General features: G+C 36.0%; 2 protein-coding genes across 19 annotated transcripts; both read right to left on the bottom strand.

Moving 5' to 3' along the window:
- Positions 1-1194: 1194 nt before the first annotated feature.
- LOC133879930 (cyclin-dependent kinases regulatory subunit 1-like) lies at positions 1195-2437 on the bottom strand. The gene is made up of 4 exons (XM_062318750.1): positions 2358-2437; positions 2140-2231; positions 1973-2033; positions 1195-1753 (listed from the first exon to the last, which is right to left on the bottom strand). The coding sequence occupies exons 2-4, from the start codon at positions 2190-2192 to the stop codon at positions 1601-1603; spliced, it is 267 nt and encodes an 88-aa protein (XP_062174734.1). The 5' UTR covers positions 2193-2231; positions 2358-2437; the 3' UTR covers positions 1195-1600.
- A 3258-nt stretch (positions 2438-5695) lies between these two features.
- Positions 5696-19478, bottom strand: LOC133879351 (putative disease resistance RPP13-like protein 1). 18 transcript variants are annotated; one of them, XM_062317884.1, is made up of 17 exons: positions 15364-19478; positions 15090-15268; positions 13563-13839; positions 12570-12698; positions 11021-11653; positions 10776-10850; positions 10347-10439; positions 10094-10255; positions 9488-9575; positions 9333-9381; positions 8959-9157; positions 8540-8815; positions 8257-8404; positions 8031-8170; positions 6706-6826; positions 6492-6586; positions 5696-6407 (listed from the first exon to the last, which is right to left on the bottom strand). In XM_062317884.1, exon 1 carries the CDS (start codon positions 19185-19187, stop codon positions 15396-15398), a length of 3792 nt encoding a protein of 1263 aa, XP_062173868.1. In that variant the 5' UTR covers positions 19188-19478; the 3' UTR covers positions 5696-6407; positions 6492-6586; positions 6706-6826; positions 8031-8170; positions 8257-8404; positions 8540-8815; positions 8959-9157; positions 9333-9381; positions 9488-9575; positions 10094-10255; positions 10347-10439; positions 10776-10850; positions 11021-11653; positions 12570-12698; positions 13563-13839; positions 15090-15268; positions 15364-15395. The 18 variants fall into 18 exon arrangements, with proteins under 18 accessions (XP_062173868.1, XP_062173861.1, XP_062173869.1 ...); XM_062317877.1 differs by having other exon boundaries at positions 8959-9153; XM_062317885.1 differs by having other exon boundaries at positions 9488-9540.
- Between the last annotated feature and the right edge of the window lie 2393 nt (positions 19479-21871).

Here is a 21871-nt window from a genome sequence, read left to right as displayed (position 1 = left end):
TGACGACACAGGGCGCTGACGTAACATTTGACAAAATCTGTTAAATTTTTTTAATGAAATTTGATTATAAAAATCGATTTATAATTATTGCTAACCACAAAAATCTTCCATAGACTTTTTAAACCATAAATAGTAAAAAATAATTATAACATACTACAAGAACCAATGGTACAATTATCTCAATACTTTTATAAAGCTAACATGGTAAGATCTAATAGCCCTTGGTTATATTTGCAGCCACATCAATTTTGAAGGATATTTGTGAGATGTTTTGTATGTAGCCTTACTCAAACTATAATTTCATTCTAGTTTGTCAAATTCAAGTTTGTTCATAATTAGACATCAAATGTAGAATCTATCAAAACCAGTCTCATGGTTACAACACGACTAGTGGATCAAGCACATAAATGTAATCGAGGCAGAAGTGAGACGGAGAAAAAAATCATATCACCCTTAGGTAGGCACCACATAAACTATGAACAGGAGGAGAAAAACTTAGCCATCGAAGTCTCTACACGATTATACATCATATCAGCAATGACAGCCAATGATCCCCAAAAACATAATTTCTAAATTAAATTTCTCTAACAAATTTCAGCCAAAAAAGTAGCCATTAAATCATATAAGTATCTTAAATTGTCACTGGTTACCACTTCACAGCTCTCAACAAACAAAATGGATAAATGAACAGCAGAAGTATTATTAAGCAAAAGGGCCAAGCTCAACCATAATCTGCCATCAACCACAAATTTCCTCAAAGTTAATTCAATCTCAAACTTCTCAAATACAAGCAACAGCACACAGCTATCCTAATTTTGTGATCTCCAACAATAAAATAGACCAGAACCATGGAGCAAAGAAACTACATGAGCAATGAAACCCGCCATTTAAACTAAATACACCAGAGGTAGACTAACACAACAAATACAAAATTCCCTAAAAAGGAGAATCAACAACACAACATACACAAACCCAAGTTCTAAAACATCCAACTCGTTTAAAGAAAATGTGGAATGATGAGAAGTATAAAATTCCCCAAACCAGAGAATTAACAACAAAACACATACAAACACAAGTTCCAAAACATTCCAATTGTTTCTCAGACAAACATAAATTCTACTTAGTAGTTCATTTCACTTCTAAAGACTTAGGGTCATGTATGCTGAGCCTAGTTCACCATTGAAACTAAATCCACAACATAAAAGCACACAAGTATAAAATTACCCAGACAGGAGAATCAACAACACAACAGACGCAAGCCCGAGTTGCAAAACATCCAAATTGTTTCCTAGGCAAACGTAAAGCCCTACTTAATCGTTCATTTCACTTCTAGAGATTAAAAGCAACATTGTGTGAAATGATCGATCACTTGGCATGCGTGTTTTGCTGGGCCTGGTTCACCATTGAAACTAAATCCACAAAAAGTACAACAGAGGTAGACTAATACATATCTATGCAGCACCGACCACACAAGTATAAAATTCCCCAAACCAGAGAATTAACATTACAACAGACACAAACCCAAGTCCCAAAACATTCAATTTGTTTCTTAGGCAAATCACTTCTAGAGATTAAAAGCGAACTCGAGTAAAATGATCGATCACTTAGCAAGCACGTTCTGCTGAGCCTGATTCTCCTGCTGCTGTTGGTAGTTCAGAGGTCTCCTGAACAACATGATGTGTGGCTCGGGGCGATGAATCGCATAGTGCACCCACCCTCGGCTCTGCTGCACCCCAATCGCACGCCATTCATTCTATACACATACCCAAAAAAAAGAGCAAAAATAAATTCGAAGCATTCACACATCCAATTCAAAGTATTTATGTCTTCCAAAGAAAACGAAAAATACATACATCAATCCCTGCTAGGTTATAGGGGATAGACGAACTCAAAATCAAATAGAAAATCAAACCAATATAAGCTCACTAACATTTCAAAAAATGTGAAAACATCAGAAACTCTAATTGCTTACTTCAGAGAGGAGGCGATTCTTGGGAAGCAGTTTCGCCGTTTCAGGAGGAAGCACCACATGCCTGAAAGAACAATCAGAGACCAACAAAAAAAAAAAAAACACAATATTTCATCAAAAAAAGAAAGAAAAGAAAACCGACGAAAGGAAATGAAGGGGGTGATGGGTACCGGTACTCGTTGGTGTCGTCGAAGTACTTCTCGGAGTACTGGATCTGACCCATTTCTCGAACACTAGAGGGTTCGATGCTTCACAACTCGATCTGCGAAAATTACGTAGATTCGGTAAAAGGGAAATGAAATGGACTATCGAACTCTTTGCGAGACAAAAAGTACCCAAAAAACATTTGATGAAATACAGAGAGAAAGAGAGCGAAAAATAGCCTTACAGAGAGGACGAGAAATCAAATGCGACTCAGAGAGAGAGAGAGAGAGAATGAGGGGGGCAGAATGTAAATTTGCTTCCTGAAAAGGATGTTTGGGGGAGTTTTCTATATAGGGATTCGTGTTTTTGAATTTCAAAATTTTTGAAATTTAGCGCTTTTGAGTTTGGTGATGGGTCTAGAAATCGTTTAAAAAATTGGTTTAGCAACGGGCATATGATTTAAAATATTTCAAAAAAAGTGATAATCTAACGGTATCATTGAATCTTTTTTTTTTTGAGAGGAACGGTATCATTGAATCAAACGCGTGAAGATTGTTTTTTTATTTTTATTTTTTTTAATATGGGTGAATAATAATATTTATGGAGAAGGAAAAAATAGAGTGTTACCAAAATACACATTTGCAAATGACGACAACCAAAATTTAAAAGGGAAAAGTATATAATAAATCTATAAGTAAATGGGTTATTTTAATCTTTTCTCAGTGTTTTTAAATCTTGATTATTCGTGAATCGTGATTTTCAACTGGGTCATTCTGTCCAAAATCGTCTAAAATTGTTGACATGGCATTAACGTTCGCCCGTTCATACCCGTTAATGCCACTCATATTATTACCACATTAGCTTTTTTTTGGGGGGGGGGCAATTTGCCCTAAAACCTATTTCAGAGCTTCATCCAATCATTGAATTTGCATTATTCTCCTAAGCTACGGAAGAAATGCATGTGTTCATGGCTGAGATATTATGTCAATTACTCACTTACGATGCATATTTGGGAGTGTGCGTATATTAAGATTCCCCAAATGTATGGATGACTCATGTGCGCATAAGGCCGAGACATAGTGTCAACTAAGTCTTAGATGTTCACGTATGCGTGCATTTCCCCAAAAGAACAAAAAGCTTGTATATGGGAACGTTTGAGTCATATGATTTATTATTATGTATTGTTTTAGTAATTCATTTTATCATGGTTTATTTTATCGCTGATTAAATCTTTTATAAACTTATCATGTCACAGTTAGCCGATATTGTAAATGTACAGTAAAATGTAAATGTTGCCTCACTGTGAAAACCAGTGAGTACTATACTACTGAGACCTCAGTAATTTATTATTGAGGTGGTGAACTCATACTTTTCACATGTACGAATGTGGTTAACCTCACAGCCGTACATATACTGATGCTTTGGCTGCATGTTTTGCAGATGTAGAGGATGACCCCGTAACTCTGTATTTGGGGTATTGTGATTGAGGCATATCGCTGGAATCGTAGTTGTGTGGATTTAAACATCCCATTTTGGTAGTCTTTTGTTGTTGGCTTATGTCTTACGTGACACTTGTATATTTGTAGAGCCAATCTTTTGGTATGTAATTAAAGTAATATGCTTTAGAAGTCTTAAACAGATAAACTTAAAAATTGCTCTTTTGTGATTAACAGTTATAATTATATATGTGTTTTCCACTATCATGTTTATGTTCCGCTGCATAGATGTGACTCTGTATATCAGGTACATATTATGGGATGTGTACTGTATGTTAGCTGGGCGATCGTGCCATTGTGATGATCTGTTTATATCTTAAAAAAAAAAAAAAAAACTGGTCGTCATAGTCCGAACACAAGTTACAGAAAGTCTGTGTCCTCTACATGTCCGGATAGCTCAACGGACACAAGTTACAGAAATGTCCTATCCACTACATGTCCGGATAGCCCAGTGGACGCGAGTTCCAAAAAGTCCTTGTCTGCAAGATGTCCAGATATAGAAGTGAAGACTGCGGACAGAGAAGATTTTCCATGCTCATGTCCGAACACTAGGGCAACGTGTTCGGACACGCTTTAACAAAATACTCACTTATTGATACATGTCCGGACACGCGATGACATGTTCGGACATCGCCACCTAGAAACTTGTTTTTGACTTATTTTAATATTTTCAGAGCTTATTTAAAGGGGCTTATAGGCAGTGTTCTTTAAAATTCCCATAGAGAATTTTATTGTACTAAGATAAGATTATTTAGGCTTATACAAATTTATGTATTTCTCTTAGAGTGTTTCTTTTGCATTTGTTGTTCAACCATTCAACCATTGAAGTCTAACGGGAAAGGAGCTCCAGTTAAGAGATCAATTGAAGAAACTCTCCAGACAATTCTGAGAGAGAGGTAGACAAGTAGACGCTTGCTAGAATTCAAGAGAGTAACTACTGCAAAGGGTTGTGAGTACGAATTTCTTGTAATTAACTATTTCTTATGATAATTGATTTATTGAGTTTGGTTACCTCGGAGTGGTTTTTTTCTTTGGTGCAAAGAGTATCCACTTCATAACTAAATATCTGTATCATTTATCTTTACTGTTTTACATATTTGGTTATCTGTTTGGTCGACGTTGCAAATGAGTCTATATTTATTTTCAGTAACTAAATACATATTTCACATTGAATCTATACTGTAGGTAGTAGTTTCAGTGATTAAGTTCATTTCTATGCTTGATCTCCTCTTTCAATTCTTGTTTTGAATCCTTCTCCTCTGAGATGAAGTCTGAGCTGTCTTCAACAGCTGATGCCCCATCATTATAATCGACAGCTTGAGGGGCCTTGAACAGTTCATCATTTTCCAGTTCAGCTAATTTCACTTTCGAATCTCTCTTCAGAAGCTCCACCACCTCGAGCATCGTGGGTCTTTTCTCGGGCCGATTGTTAGCACATATGAGAGCAACCAAGACAACTCTTTTAAGCTCTTCCTCTACATAATTACAATTAAGTTTTGGATCTGCTACCTCATCATTCTTCCGGTCTTGTAAAGGTTCCAGAAAGTCTCTTTCGTGGATAGGGACACATCCCTGCAATCCTATGATGTGGGTTCTAAGTTGTTGTAGGTGGTGAACATGGCTGAGTTGACTAGGGAGGTGAGGATCGAGTTCAGGTTGGATTTTTTACTATGAGGGCAAAAGAGGACAAAAAAAATGAATAAAACTACATGTGAGGCGCATGTGATGGGTTGGTTGTCCGATTGAACAATGTTAACTGACGAAAAGGGGGGTAACAACATGAAAATGGTAGTTCCATACTCTCTTTTGGTCAATTCATTGTGGCATATTGACAATGACCAGTAGTTGATGGGAGGAAAATGTAATTACCCGTAGAATTCAGGATTCAACGCAAAAAGTAAAATTACAAAAGTATTAAAAAATTTCGCAACTTCCCTCAATGTCAAGCAGAGTTTCTATCCTATAATTAGTCTCATTCTTATTCGTGCCAAGGTCAAGCAAAGTTCATGCAAGATTTTCTTTGGAAATATGTTCTATTTCTCAAGACTCATGAGACACAAAAAAGAAGAAAGCGGAAGAAAGATAATCAGACAATCACAAAAGAACACAAGATTTACGTGGTTCACCTCTACGGGCTACATCCACAGAGTTGCAGTAAATTTCACTATGATGGAGAAAATAATACAAGAGACTTTTACAATCCAGAGACGTTGATTAAACTATTCAACTCTCAAACTCTTCTATATAAAACTTAGAAAAGACGTCTCAGTGTTCCCACATTTTTCCCATAACATCAGAAGCTCATAACAGGACTTTAAATAGAAAACCAGAGTTTTTAGGCGGCGGTGTCCCAGTGCCCTCCTGGCCTGTCCGGATGCCACTATGGTTCCGTAGCTCAATGCCCCGTGTGTCCAAACACACCAATGTGCTGTCCGGACATGCCTCAACAAAAGTCGTTCTCTGAAACTCCTGTTTAGACGAGATTGGATCCAGGTTCGTCCTGGAGCTCCTGTCCGGACAGGGGTTGTAGCCTGTCCGGACCCAGGCCCCACGCCTCAACAAATTTGTCTCCTGCATAATTGCAAATTCCCACTCCAGAAGCCTTCCTCCACTCAAGATTCTCCATGAGTCCATTTCCAGGTTGGGGTGCATCACTTAGTCTATTTTCACAAATTTTTTGAGGTACTCCCAACACCTAAGTACCAATAATTCAAATTGCGAGGGTCGACTTGCAGGATCCAGCACTGTTGTTCCTCAAAAGATGAGAGCATATGGTAATGTTTTTTGTACTGATTCAGCTGCAACAAAGAAATATGTATATATATTAATCTCAACTTCTCTGCGCTCACAATCCCCAAACAGAATGTTGAAAAGACGCCTACCTCATCTTTGGTCTAATAAAACCAAATTTTGTCCATATTGATTCGAACAGCTTCATCAGCTGCTGGCAGCACATGGTTCTCATTGCATGTGAATCCTACACTAACAACGTTGATCAATTTAGTTGACACTGGTTTGTTATCAAGAATAATTATCAGAATAAAACGTCTATTGTACGACATTATCTGGTAAAATATAAGTAGACGTGCCACTTACTTGACAGTCGCTATTTCGCTCGAGCCAATGTCGTGAAAGGGTTGCCCAAAGTTTTTGTCCTATGATTAGTCACATTCTTGCTTGTGCCAAGGTCAAGCAAAGGTCACGCAAGATTTGTCTCCTGCAAGATCGCAAATTCTCACTCCATAAATCTTCCTCCTCCACTCAAGATCCTCCATGAGGAAGCATCCCATCAATAGATAATTAGTATGTGCAGCTACTAGACAGTTTAAAGTAGATAAGGCATGACAATGCATCGATACTATGTGAGAATATGCATATGTTGTACCCTCCACAATAAATGATGTATCTCTCATATGGAAAATGGTTCTCAATGCAAGTGAATCCTACACTAACAATGTTGATCAATTTAGAATATGTGACACCATCCCCAAAAGAAAAAAGAAGCATCCCATCAATAGATGAAAGTTGCATATTGCTGGTGCGGAGCTAGCTTTATGGATAAGAAAGGCTACCTCAACATTATGTATATGGCTCTTGATACAAAAGCTGTGCTTACTGGAATAATTGACAAAACTAATATCCCCCCACCCACCAAATAAAGAGATTCAATCTTTTTTAATGAATGTAGCAAACCAAAATTATGGGTTTGGTTGCTTTGGTGTAAAATATTTTCCAAAAAAATGTTTTCGAAAATTTCCAACATTTGGTGCAATTGAAAAACCTGGTCACTGAAAAATGTTTTTCTTGGTAAATAGAAAACCAAACTCAAAAGAGAGAAAATGAGTTCCAGGTTGGCAAAGTAAAAGTCAGGAAAATGAGTTCCGGCTTGGCAAAATATAAGTCATTTTCCGGCCTTATCACATACCTTAGAACATAGGTTATATATATTTTTTGATAAGTTAAACAAAGGGGAACATAGGTTATATATATATATATATTTCTATATCAGAGAGAGAGAGAGAGAGAGAGAGAGAGAGAGAGAGATCTTTCTCCTCTCTCAAGATCCCTCTCTACCCAACCCCGTCATCACATATGCCTAAGCCTACAAGATCCATCACACAGCCTCAAGACCCGTCAAAGCCCTCACTCAAGTACACTTAACCTGTCTTGTCTCTCTCAAGAGATCACTTTCTTAGATCTTCTATCTCTCGAAAGATCTTTTTAGTGCAAGCCAAAGAGCCAAAATCATTTCCTTACTTCTAGCCAAAGATAGAAAATAGGTTATTTTCCTGAAAAAATCTCTGGGATCTATAATAAGCCAAGATAAACAGAGACTATATCTTCCTATTTTACAGCAACATGAAAAAGTTCTAATATATCTCCATTAAGAGCGTATTTGAGATTCATTCAAGCATACATACCACTGAAACCAAGCTATGCTTGCTCTTTGGATCTAACCCACTATAAAGGACACTGATATCTATCTCAGTGTCCATACTTAGGGTTGCCAGTGTTGCTGTTATGTCATCAACACTCTCGCTTGTATTCTGCCAACCTAGAACTGCAAGACCAAACATATACATGATTCTGAGTTTCAACACAGAAATAATACCAAAGTGAAAATTTTCCTAACAACCCATAATTCACCTGTTGTGAAAACATGTGGTGGAGTTGACAGAATATGATGTATGTTGTTGAGCTCCCCACACCCACCAGCATCTGGATCACATGCTAACCGATGACTCCTCTCTATGTGATTTAAATGCTGATCAAAAGAACTTTCTGGACTCATAACCTGAAGGATGACATAGAAATCACTAAAAATACCTGAAAAAGGAAAATTGCTCCCAGAAACTATACCTCCAACAATTACAAAAACGAAAAATAAGCGATTGCACAAAAAAAAAATCTATATCCTCCAACAAGATACCTTCATGGTTTGGAGGGCACTGGAATTTATATTGTGAAAGAAAGAAGTATACTTTAAATGTCTTGACTCCAGACCACAACTGTAGCAATTCATTCGTTCATAAATGTCCAGTCAAAAATGTGAATGCACTATACAAGAATTGTTTGCACAATCCCAAGACCCCATGCAATTGCTTTCCACTGATTCAGTATCAGAAACAGTCGAACCAGTAATAAATGTTCGGTGAAGGCAGTGAAATATGACTGCAAGTGCTTCAGAAGCATCATTCATTTGAGCCTGTCACAGTTAAGATATATTAGACATACATTACAAATAAAGAGTACTGTTGCCATGTCTAATTCATGATAATGAGCATGATGAAACTGCAGATGTCAGAATCATATGAGGCAAGGCATATAATTACAGCTCAATGAAATTACCTCTTGGAAGAAATTACTATCTGTATACAGGTTGCTTAGAGCTATTCTCAAAGAAGTAGGGGCCACCGCTTCTTTTCGCATATTGGTAGATGCAATGCTCAGGGCCGTAAAGATTTCATATAATGCACAAACGACACAAGGATCACCCACATGAACATGCACCGATGTTGATCTCCTCAAAAAATCATCTCGAAACTGTCTTAAATGCCATAAGGACTAAGTTCATACAGAAGGGAAAGGAAAATGGCAACATACTATGAAAGCAGCTATCTAATATCATATAAAGCAACTATTTATTTGTAGTTCAAATAAAAAGAAAAGTAATAATTCTGGTGGCAATAGAACTGCAAAATATAAAAGGAAAAAATTCTCACCCTAAGGTCCTCCATATGGCGATCCTTCAAACAATCAATATGATATTCCCTTGAACATTTAGTGAACAATACACGTAATTAGGTATGTAAACAAACAAACTAGAAATGCAAAGAATTTCAAACATAGGACTTTGAATTAATTGAATATAAACTACCTAGTAACAGAAAATAATTGCACGAGGACCGAAATTTCTGAGAAAATTATGGCCTATGCAAGCATCAAGATCAACAATGATTAAAAATCTGTCAAGTTGACGATGTAAATTTTAAAGTTAATAAGACATAAAATAAATACCAAGGAATACCATATATAAAAAGTCAAAAGTATACAATTCTTGATATACAGCAAGAAGCAAATATGGCCCCCAGTTATATATCGCAAGAAATTAGTCAAAACAATTTCTTTATCAGTACTCAGAAGAGCAAATCCAATTAATTAAATAAAACAATTGGTATAACTGTCCATGAGAATAATTTGATACTTTGGTCTGATCTGGCAGTACATCTTCCTCAAAGACCAACTCATGCAAGCCTAGATCTCTTTCAAAACAATGTGGGGGGAAAGGTGGAAGTTAAAGCTGTGATTGGAATCATTATGAAACAACAAATCAAAAGACTCTATATGACATTGAACAATCACGGCTTGCAACAGGAGCTTCAAAATGTGAGGGGGCTGACCTGCTCAATAAATGTAAATAAAATCTCTCTCTAGCAACTACAATATTGAAACAGAACATCAGTCCCAGAAGAAGCACATTTACCTTTTTGAGTTGCAGCAAAGATTTCAAATCCCTTTTTGGAACCAACCGACAACTTCTGTCCACGAGAATAATATGCTACTTAGGTCTCATCTGGCAGAACTTCTTCCTCAAAGACAAACTTATGCAAGCGTAGATCTCTTTCAAAAGAATGTGGGGGACAAGCTGAAACTTAGAGCTAGTTGTGATCAGAATTATGAAACAACAAAGGATTTAATAAGACATTGCACAGATATATCACTAGAAAAATACTTACTTTCTTGTTGGTCTTCTCCGGCAATTACTTTGAGATGAGCTACACTTCGAAGAAATGTTAGATGACTTTGGAACCAAAAATGACTTTGGTGATCTGATAATCCAAATAAAACCCAAATTTCAGTATCATTGAGTTGTAAAATTAAATGATAAAAAAAAAAAAAAAGGTTAGTCATCAAACACATGCAAAAGAACTGGGTGCATGAGGCCAATTGTTCACTTGTTCTGTCTGTCTATTTGAACAAAAATTTAAAACTCGAAAAAATACTCAATAGGAGTGAAAATGGCAGGAAGCAGTTTAAAAGATTTGATTCCAAGCATATGACTCTTGTTATTGACAATAAAAAATGGCCTTGTAAAAGAATCCACAAAGAATTAAGGACTCACAGCAAAATCAAGAGTTATAGAAATAAAAAAGATGGCAACATACCGTGTTGATTCGGAGCATCCCCAATTCTCTATCGAGTTCTCAACAATTTTTGGCGGTGACATGAGAGAGACTCAACTGCTCAGTTATGGCACAGTGAAGTAAATAAAGAATTAACCAGTAGGCAAAGCATTCTATTTTATCAAAGATAGGAGGAATCAAGAAAACCTAAAACAGAAATGGTAAATATATTGATGAATTAGCAGGTTGAAAGTGAATGTACCAAATTATAAAAGTTGATATTATACCGAAAATTGGGGACTCTTACGCCTTCCCGTTTCCTCTTTTACATTGCCATTGTTTCTTCAACAAAGGACATTCCCAATTCCGTAGAATAGAAAGGGAGGTTGGAAACCCTATTCTGGAATGTACTTGAGCTTAGGGTGCCCCTTCTTGTCCAAATATTTCAAATTTCGAAAGCCAGAGATGGAAAGAGAGGTCAGACTCGTGGGCAGCAACTGCGCCTCCGGGAAGGACTCCACATCTTCAGAATTGCCACCAATTGTCAAAAGTTCAAGAAAGGGGAGGTTCTGCAAACCCCATCCCATTTGACTCACAACGAGTTTGTCACAAGCGTAGATGTTAATTGATTTCAGATTCGAAGGCAAGCCCCTTCAGGAAACCACTCAACTTCTAGACAAATAATTACATCTAATTTCTCAAGAGACGAAATGAGTATGTGCATCTTGTCAGGAAGTGATCTCAGACTCCTTTTAACTCTAACAATGTGTACCCATCACTAGCATCAGCTGTTTGAGTAAGGCAAACTTGAGACTTCTTTAACTCCACACTTGATTTACATAGTGGTAGTGTATTCCCATGCATTGTCAGCTTTAGGAAGATGTCTTGTAAGTTGTAGCCCATTAAACAGCTCAAACATCCTGTAATGCAAAACCAAACAATTTCGCGGTCAATCAATCCCAAAGTTTAGGGGAAAGATTATATTTTGAACCGTTTGAATATATATGAGCAACCATCGAAGATACAAACAAAACTGGGAAGTTTTGCAATAAAAATTAACTAAAAGCATCGATCAAATAACATTTTAGTCATCAAACACACATGCAGGAAAATTGTGTACAAGGCCAATCATTCACTTACCTGTATTTGTCTTTCTATTCTAACAAAAATTTAAAACAATAAAAAAGGAATTTACAATGCAAGTTTGCGTGCTCCAGTGACAAATTTAAGACAGAACTCTTCTTAGGAGAAAAATACCTAATAGGAATGATAGTGGCAGGATTTGATGATTGACAGTAAAATGAAGATTTATTAAAATGATTTGTTTTATTTTTCTTAGAGGTGTTTTGAGTTTTGAGAAGAATTTTGAAGTTTGTTTTGAAAAATGTGTTTGGAATGGGGTAACATCTTAAAATCCCTTTGGTTAACAAGTTTTGAGAGGAGTTTTCAGTGTTTGAGAACTGAAGAAAGTTTCAGAATATTTTACCAAACAGTTTGATCCCCCCCCCCCCCCCCCCCCCCCCCCCCTTTTTTTTTTAAGAAAACAAAACAGTTACATAACCAAATGACTTATATGCAGCACTAAAACATCACAAATCCAGAAATCATATCAAACTACATTCACTAATTTCTTCCAACCAACCTTTCTTTCAAGTAGCTTCAGGCCTACATATAATTGAAATTCTATCTATAGCTAGATCTAAAACCAATTCAACGGTTGTAAAGTAGAATAAGAGTAGTGCTAATTCTATTACAGGATATGCCAAAAGCAATGATTTCTCTGTTCTTCTGAAACAAGAGTGAAGCCATGATTATTACTTCTGGGGTTCACCATACCTCAAAGCTCGCAAAAGCTTGAATGTTGATGACAATGGCGATGATGATCCATTATATATCCTTGTTAGTACCAGGCCCTACTCCTTCCCTCTATTGGGCAAGAGGATTAGCTGCCCACATCACATGTACCTACAACATATACACACTAATTTCAATACCCAACAGCCACCTTAACAATGAGAGATATACAATACAGTGGATGAATTTTTCAGGAAGCAAATTACACCTAATTTATTCTGTATAAATCTATCCACAACAATGCTAAGTTTTTCGTGGTTTCCTTGAACTGTATTATATAATATTGGTATGGTGGCATATCTTTTAGCATGCATTACTTCTTTTCAAAGTTATTCTATAATTTTCAGAAACTTGTTCACCAATATTCCCAACTAACTCCAGAGCTCCAAATTATTTGAATGCTAAAATTCAAATCCAAACATTGTTTCTGTTACTAAGCAGCCCCTGGTTCTCGCCTATAACATATCCAAATTATAAAATTGGGAGGTAACCACTGAAAATTTAAATTAAATGCTAATTTTCCAATCAACACTTCAATCATTAGAAATGTCCGCAAGCCAAGTTCAATAACAGGATTGGAAGGTCAAGCCCCTTTACCAAGTTAGTGTTTCTGCATTCTGTTTAAGATGACCCACCAAATAAATTGCCAAAATTAAAACTCCCAAACAAGGCAGCCAATTGAGAGATATCTGACAGGGTTACTGGTTAGGTTGATGAACTTTCTCATGAATGTTTTATGTCTTCAGTGAGAAAGAAAACGTGCAACTTGGATCAGTATATGACACAGTTGTGACATCAAAGATTCAGAGTTCGCCAACCAAACTTATTAAGCTGTTACACTATCCTTGCATGTATATGAAGCACTGGAGCAACGACAGTTACAACATGATATTTGGTTGAGATTCCATGTAAGAACTAAGAACACCAACATGTATGGGATGTACTGAAAGAAAAATGATAAGAACGCGGCATTACCAATCATGAAAAATTCAGTCAAAGGATAATGTCACCATCTAAAACCAGCTTCAGTTTTTCATTTCAACATTTTGATAATTGAAGGAATCAGAAACAAAACTAGCTTCCAATTGGTTCAATGCCAGCTAGATATGAAGCAAACTTCCAATTGGTTCAATGCCACCTTAACAATGATCACACGGTAGCCACAAGAAAATCCTTTTCTATCATTGATTTCCTTTTCCCTTATAGCAGCTTGCAGAAGAAAAGGTCCACAGGTTCACAAACCTTTCGGTACCTATTCATGAGAAAATAGCTGAACGTCTGAATCAACAAAGAAATAACAACACACGCATAGCAGATTGAAATGGAAAACATACACACACGTGCATCAGATGATATGAATAGTTTATGCAAATGAAGATAACTTAGATTATCGTAGTGCTAATGCAGATTCCAATAAAACAATTCATGCAATTGGTAAGAATATGCATCCTAGTTCCCATTCATGGATCTTTTCAAGTAAATTCAACTTAATTTGAGTTATATTAGATATCACAGGGAATATATGACTTTCTTTTCAAGTAAAAAAGTTTTAAGTTGTTCACCAATATATAGTTATCAACCTTGCCAACATAGGACAGCAGCATAACATGTTTCTATGCTTAAGGAATGGAAAAAGGAAGTAGTTGGTTTATGCTTCAAATCATAATAGGAAAAATCGAATATTTAAGGGTTTGATTATGTATGAGAAACAGAAACAGAAGAAAAAAAAACAGAGCAAACAGAGAAGTTGTACACTAAAAATCAGCTATAGGACATCTTAGTAAATCAAACAAATATGCAAAATAACTGGGTATATAAGGCCAATCATTGACTTACATGTCTCGGTCTTTCTATTCTAAGAAAAAGTTCAAATCTAAAAAAATTTGGACAATTTACTGTGCAACTGCAAGTTTGCATGCTCTGTTTGTTTACATGATTTGATTCCAAGCATATGACACTTGTTTTTTACAACAAAATCAGCTATAGGACATCTTAGTAAATCAAACAAATATGCAAAATAACTGGGTATATAAGGCCAATCATTGACTTACATGTCTCGGTCTTTCTATTCTAAGAAAAAGTTCAAATCTAAAAAAAATTGGACAATTTACTGTGCAACTGCAAGTTTGCATGCTCTGTTTGTTTACATGATTTGATTCCAAGCATATGACACTTGTTTTTTACAACAAAAGGCGATCCTATAAACAAGGAATCAATAATTTACAGTAATATCAAGATTTATGGAAAGACAAATCATGGGAGCATACCCAATTCTCTGCCAATATAATAGAACAGTTTGAAACTCACAGAGCCAGCAAAATGAAAACTTTTTTACCGTAAAGCATCCACCAATGCATAAAATGGTATCCAATCTCCATATTCAATGTAAACACCTCGGATACACTTTTTTATAAATATAGTCGTTTATTTATATATGAAAATTCACTATAATGCGAACTAACCAAGCCAACAAAAAGAAAAGAAATCAGAACGAATCTTTACCATATTGCGTCGAAGATCAGCCTCGGTGGGTCCTGCAAGAGAGATTGGCTTTGTGATGCCGTACTTGGCCGCCGTCTGTAGCGAAGAACCGTTTGGACTCTCAGAATCCACCATTTCATCCCAACACCAAAACAAACGAATCTAAAAGCAACGATAGACGGCGAAGTGAGCATAGCATTCTGTTTTATCAAAGATAGCAACTAAGCAAATTAGAAGAGATTGGGTAAATATAAATTTATAATGATAAAATTAGATGGTTGAAAAGTTCACGTACCAAAACTGGAGAAATCTTGCTAGACTTGTAGCTTATTCAAACGGTTGGCCATCAATCCATATCTGGTCGACGTGAGCAATCTTGCGCCATTCTTTTCCTTTTTTACTTTGCCACTCTTTCTTCAACAAAGGACAATCGATGATTTTTAGAATAGAAAGGGAGGTAGATAACCCCTGTTCTGGCATGTACTTTAGCTTAGGGAAGTACCAGATATTCAATTCTTCAAGAGCAATGAGGTGTTGAAGCCCCTTCTTGTCCAAACATTTCAAATTTGGAAAGCCAGAGATGGAAAGATAGGTCAGACTAGTGGGCAGCAACTGTGCCTCTGGGAAAGACTCCAAATCTTCATTTTTGCCACTGATTATGAAATATTTAAGAATGGGCAGGTTCTGCAAACCCCATCCCATCCGGCTCGCAATGAGTTTCTCACAAAATATGATTCTAATTGAGTTCAGATTGGAAGGCAAGCCCCCTTCAGGAAACGACTCAACTTCTGGACAGCTCCAAACATGCAAGCTCTCGAGAGATTTTAGTATTTGCATTTTTTCAGGAAGTGATTTCAGATTCTCACAACATTCGATCGATAACGATGTAAGGCTGGGGGCACGCAATCCTCCTTTTGGAAAAGATACAAAATTAGGGCAACTCAAGATTTTAATCTCCAAGGTGACTAAATCATGTTCATAATGTTCTGGAACGGTAAGAGATTCCAGATTGCTACACTTGTCGATTTTAATGTGATAAAGCTTTGGGAATAAATGTAATGGAAAGGACTTGAGAGAATCGCAATTCCGCAAACACAATCTTTCAAGGGATGAATAGTCCAGGCGTGTTGAGAGCTCTAACTTCATACAATCTCTGATCTTAAGGGTTTTTAATGCAGAGGGAAGACTGCCGTCAGAGTTTATCATTCCTTTCGGTAAGGACTCCGGTGCATCAAATCCTCCGATTACGAGCTTCTCCATTCCAGTTGGCAATTCCTTTAACAGCATCTCATTACAATAGCTGAGGTCCAATTCACGCATAGTAGGAGTCGATGGGAGTGGAGCCACCAATTGCGGACAAACCTTAATATTAAGTTTGGATAAAGAAGAAAGATGGACTGGCAACCCTCCTGTTAGCTTAGGACAGCCAATAATATAAAGCTGCTCAAGTAAAGGAAAAGCTCCACCTTCATTTTCGTCACCAAAATAAACCCATTCCTTCCACTTTGGCATCTCCACAAAAGCAAGAACTTTAAGGGCACCAAATGGCTTAACTGAAGAAGAACTGCTGCCGCAAAACTCATGACCCACTCTAACAACTTCATCAAACCCATAAATATAGAGGTCATGCAAAGAGGGTAGTTGCCCAAGCGGTGGCAAGCTGATGCAATATTTACATCTTCCAAGACAAAGATATGCTACATTAGAGAATGAAGGATGCCCTACCCAATCTGGAAAGCTTTTACCACCGTAGTATTCAATTGTGAGACGATTCAAGTTTGTATGGGGTTCGAGACTATCGAGTACACTTCTTTGACTTTCTGAAAAAGTATTACCATCTTTCCATTCCAATACCAATTGTTTGAGATACTTTTTATCCCTTAAGCTTGTTGCGTTCAGAACATTAGTAGCAGATTCAACATTTTGGAGCTCCAATATTGAAAGCAATCCACAAGGATTCGTGAGTTTTTCCAAGTCTCCAATGCACAACCCACTACCTTTGCCGACGATAAATTTAGTCAGCGACTGGAGGCATTTTAATCCTCCAAGTTGTATTGGCATCTCTTTTATGCCAGTTCCGATAATATCAAGATGACGTAAACTAACGAGTTTCCGCATATCTCTTGGCAATGAAGCAAGCTCTTTACAATCAAATAAGATCAATGTTTGCAAATTGCACAACTTACATATAGAATTGGGCAATATTTTCACTTTAGTTAAAGAAAGGTCCAAGTAACGTAGATATTTAAATTTGCCAATTGAATCTGGCAATTCAGTAATGTTCTTATAGCCTGACAGAGAAAGCACCCGTAAGCATCCTAGTGTCGACAACAAGTCATGTACTACTTTTTTAGTCAAGCAACAATTGCTGAACATATTTAAATGTAGGAAAGTGCGCAACCTCTTAGCCTTGTGAAGGGTGTCAAACATTTTCGAGCTATGAAACTCTTGTTCAGAAAAATAGGACATGTGGCGAGTATTGTTTACAATGTCGTGAGAACAATCACCCTCCAACCTTATTATAAAATTTCCAGATATAGATTTTGCTAAATCGCTCACAAGATCATGCATTACAAAATGTGAGTTGTCGTCACTACATTCTTGGAATAACGATCTTGATTCTAGAGTGAGGAAATACTCATTACCAACTTCTTCCATTGTTTTGTTTTTCGATTGTTGGAGGAAACCTTCTGCCATCCATAACATGATTAACTGAACTTTTTTGAAAGGATAATCTTTTGGTAATATTGAACAATAAGCAAAGCATCGCTTTAGATGCGAAGGAAGATGTTTGTAACTTAATCTTAGAGCCGGAAGAATGCCCATCTCATCAATTGGCAAATCCCATAATTCACTCTTCAATATATTATCCCATTCGTCAACATTCGGTTTATATCTTAATAGAGCACCCATTGCCTGTATTGCTAACGGAAGGCCTCTGCACTTTTCAACGATTTTTCTACCTATTAATTCTAACTCACCATGTGCATTAGAGTTGCCATCATGATATGCATGTTTTGCAAATAGTGACCAACAATCTTCTTCTGGTAACTCCTTTAGAGGATAAATTGCACTAGCATGCATGACTAATGCAACCCTATTATTACGTGTTGTTACAATGACCGTACTTTCTTGTGCCCCATATTTAAGGGGTTTACATAGTGCATCCCACTGAAAAAAATTCTCATTCCAAACATCATCTAAAACCAATAGAAACTTCTTCCCCATCAATTTCTGGCTTAGTTCACTTTGAAGTTGATCTAAATCCTTATTATCATAAGTTGAGGAAGTTGCTTTTTGACGTTGACCTGAATCCTTATTATCATGAGTTGAGGAAGTTACTTTTTCCACAATTTTTTTTGTTATCTTGAACAAATTAAAATCTTCTGAAACACAAACCCAAGCGAGATGGTCAAAAGAGTTTTTCACTCTGTTGTCATTATATAGAAGTTGAGCAAGGGTGGTCTTACCAATCCCCCCCATACCGACTATGGCAATCACACCCATCTCATTGCCACGTGCATCATCTGAGAGCAACATTTTAATGATTGCCTCCTTTTCTTCATTCCTACCACAAATATCAGATTCTAAAACCAAAGAAGTCATGGGTGATTCTTCATATGATTTCCCTCCAACACCATCGCTCAGACCCCTTTTCATGATTGCCTCTTTTTCATAATTCCTACCAAAAATATGATCCTTTTGTTGTGCCAGAGTTTCTAGTCTTTCAAGTATGTCTTTTATCTTTGGTTCTATCTCTTTGACAAAAGAATTACGAGAAATAGAGATGGACTTTCGTACCTTACTTGCGGTGGTTTGAAATTCAGCATCCAACTCGCTTAGCAAGGCTTCAGTAGCAATCTCATCCAAGACATGCTCTGCTTCATAGACTGCATCTTTCAGCTGATCAAGCCACTTTTTCACAACAGGCTTTGTAACTTGCAACTCCTCCACGTCTTCGAGCACTGCATTGAGGGTCAGGAATGTTGTGTTCAACTTCTTTAGGAGTCCATCGGAGAGTTTTCGTTGCCGAAAGAAGTCAACGAAGTCACCAGATGCCATTTTTTCAAAAAACACTTGAAGGAAGGGAGAGACAAAAATGGTTGCAATCTCAGCCATGGTTTCTTCTTTGGAAATCGAAGGAAATGAAGGAAGGGGAATGCAAAGTGAAGAGCAAAAGCAGATAGGAAGGTGTGTTTTGGTTTAACAAGGAAGAAGTGAAGTTATATTGATCCTAGAGGAAAAAGGAAGAGCTATTGGAGTGATGGACCCACGAGGGGCAGGGGCAGCTCTAAGCAGTTTCTCACACAAGGAATTACTTTTACACCAAAGAAGGAAGTAGGAAACAGCCTACTGGAGTGATGGACGCGTAAAAGGAATTACCTTGCTTTACAATATGTTTCGTTTGTAATAAGTGGAGACCAACTCATTAACGTCAAATATATAACAATCTTTTTGCTTTACAATCTGTTTCTTTTGTTTCTTTCCTTCTCTTTAGATAATGAAAAGAAAGAGATCTGCTTTGGATTCCATTGGTGGATTGAATATGGCCAATTGTGGTGGACTCCACAACAGTTGTGGTGAAAACAAAAGTCTGGAGCACTTCAAACAAGTTTGGCAGAAAAGTTTTATCAGAAAAAGAGGAGCTGCATTATGATCATCCTCCTATAGAAAAAACTTTGTTATTATTTGTTATCCACCTTCTATAAAATACTTTAAGGATATATAGAAAACTTTTTTATTATTTGTTTAAAGCGTTGGCTGTGATTTGATTTGATTATAAGAACTCAAAATTTGAAAAGAAAAAGAAAAAGGAGGACATAATATAATTTAAGAAACATATGTTCTAAATAGAGAGAAAATATTAACACAGCAGAGCACTCTGTTTTGATATGTAAAACGAAAACAGCTACAAGCGGCACATGTGAAATAATAATTAGGAGAGATGGCTTTGGATTCCATTAATTAGTGAATTGAATCAAAGGAATAAAAGATAAAGGAAAATAGAAAACTGATTTAACATTTCATCATTTTACAAGAAGACTAGTTTTGAAAGCATACTGTTAATGGCCTCGATCAATAATTTTGTAAGTGGATGTGAAAGTCGTATGAATAGATGGATGAATTAAATTGTCTTGTTAAAGTGAAAGAATAATTTCCCTTTTGTTGTCCAGTTTAACTTAAAAGAAATATGAGATGTTGTACCCATAATACAATTATTGACGTAACTAATAATTATTGACCTTTTATTATTATTATTATTAAACAAAAAATCACAAAACTATGTAAATGGGTTGTGGTATGATTTTGTGTTTTTGTTAAAAAAAAAATTATTTTTTTTTAAAAAATGAAAAAGGTAAATAATTATATTTTTGGGTGGCAAAATATAATTTCTCGACTTAAAATGCCATGTAATACGAGAACATAATCGTAGGAGATATAGATAAAAAATGTAATGGCTCTTTGGTGTCTAAAGGCTATTTTAATTATGGATAACGATCTTTATAATTTTTAAATTCTCAAATTATAAAATTTAAACCATTTCTTAAAAAAAAAATTCCACGTGAATGTGATAGTACCAGTAACGGTCGACTTTTTTTCTTTTTCCAGCCTGACAATCTTGACTCCTCTTTTAGATAACGAAAAGAGAGAGCTTTGGATTCCGTTGGTGGATTGAATTATGGCCAATTGTGGTGGACTCTTCGCCATCTCAAAAACTAACAAATGGAAGAACTAGGAGTAGGAGTGGAACAGTGGCTATGTGATAATAAAGTTCGTTCATTAATCATTTGTTTAATTGGGTTATGGTTAGTTTGTATATAGGATTTCAAAAGTCCCATCTTAAAATGTACTATTTAAAAAAATATTTTTAAAAACGCAGTTAAGTATTTGGTAAAATTATAGTTTGACTTTTAAAATTATAATTTAGTCTTTAAAATTTTGTGTTTTAAAAAAAAATACCCATTTACCTCCCTGCGATTTAAAACAGTAAATTTTCTGTGTTTTCGAATAGTAATTTTTTAAAGCACAATTATAAATGATTTATTTTTTATAATTTAGTTTAAAATCGTATTTTTTATCTACGAAATCGCAATCTAAAACGTAACAATTGATCCATTGATTTAGTCGGTGAGAGAGAGGGAGAGAATACATGTTGTCATAGTAACTATCATAAGGTTGTTCATGGCCTACAACCAAAAGAAGGAAAAAGAAGACAAAAAGAAAGAAAGAAAGAAACTTTAATGGGTCAATTTCCTTTGAAAAAGAGATACGACAATTTAGAAGTGCAAAATTACCAACATATCTTTAATCAATAATTGTGCAAGTAGACAATTATTGATTAAAAGAATAACTTCACAAAAAAATATCGAACTATTAACCATTTTTAAAAAACGGAGGAGGTTCATTACGATCATCTCTTGTAATGCCAAAATAGCAAAACAAACAACATTTTAACAAAACCATTTACGTCAGCGTCAGATATATATTCCTTCATCCTAAGCGCTTAATCCAAAGAATCTCCACCTTAAATATCGTCATTTTAAAAAGATCTCAAGGATTGGCAATGGCATAGCAATCTTTCAAATGCTTCAACCCATTGATCATCTAATTATATATTTGAATCGTGTTTAATTTGAATTATGATGATTGTAGTCCAAGAAACATTTCTCCCTCTTTTTCTAAAGGAGACAGATTTAAGAAGGAAGAATGCTACCACATTTATAGCAATATCGAGATTTCCTTTTGTTTGATTTTCTTAAGGCATAAGGAGCAGCTATTAGAATGCATTTACATTCACATTG

This window comes from Alnus glutinosa, chromosome 10 (assembly GCF_958979055.1).
Source record: "Alnus glutinosa chromosome 10, dhAlnGlut1.1, whole genome shotgun sequence".
In the NCBI taxonomy this organism is placed as follows: Eukaryota; Viridiplantae; Streptophyta; class Magnoliopsida; order Fagales; family Betulaceae; genus Alnus; species Alnus glutinosa.
This window is presented reverse-complemented; position numbering and strand designations above follow the sequence as displayed.

What these genes read in the sequence shown, in the direction of transcription:
- LOC133879351 (XM_062317881.1), bottom strand. Translation starts at nt 19,187, where the DNA reads ATGGCTGAGATTGCAACCATTTTTGTCTCTCCCTTCCTTCAAGTGTTT.
- LOC133879930 (XM_062318750.1), bottom strand. Translation starts at nt 2,192, where the DNA reads ATGGGTCAGATCCAGTACTCCGAGAAGTACTTCGACGACACCAACGAG. An exon ending in GACGACACCAACGAGTACCG is followed by an intron (nt 2,034 to 2,139) that starts GTACCCATCACC and finishes TTGTTCTTTCAG; the next exon opens with GCATGTGGTGCTTCCTCCTG. An exon ending in AGAATCGCCTCCTCTCTGAA is followed by an intron (nt 1,754 to 1,972) that starts GTAAGCAATTAG and finishes GTATGTGTATAG; the next exon opens with AATGAATGGCGTGCGATTGG.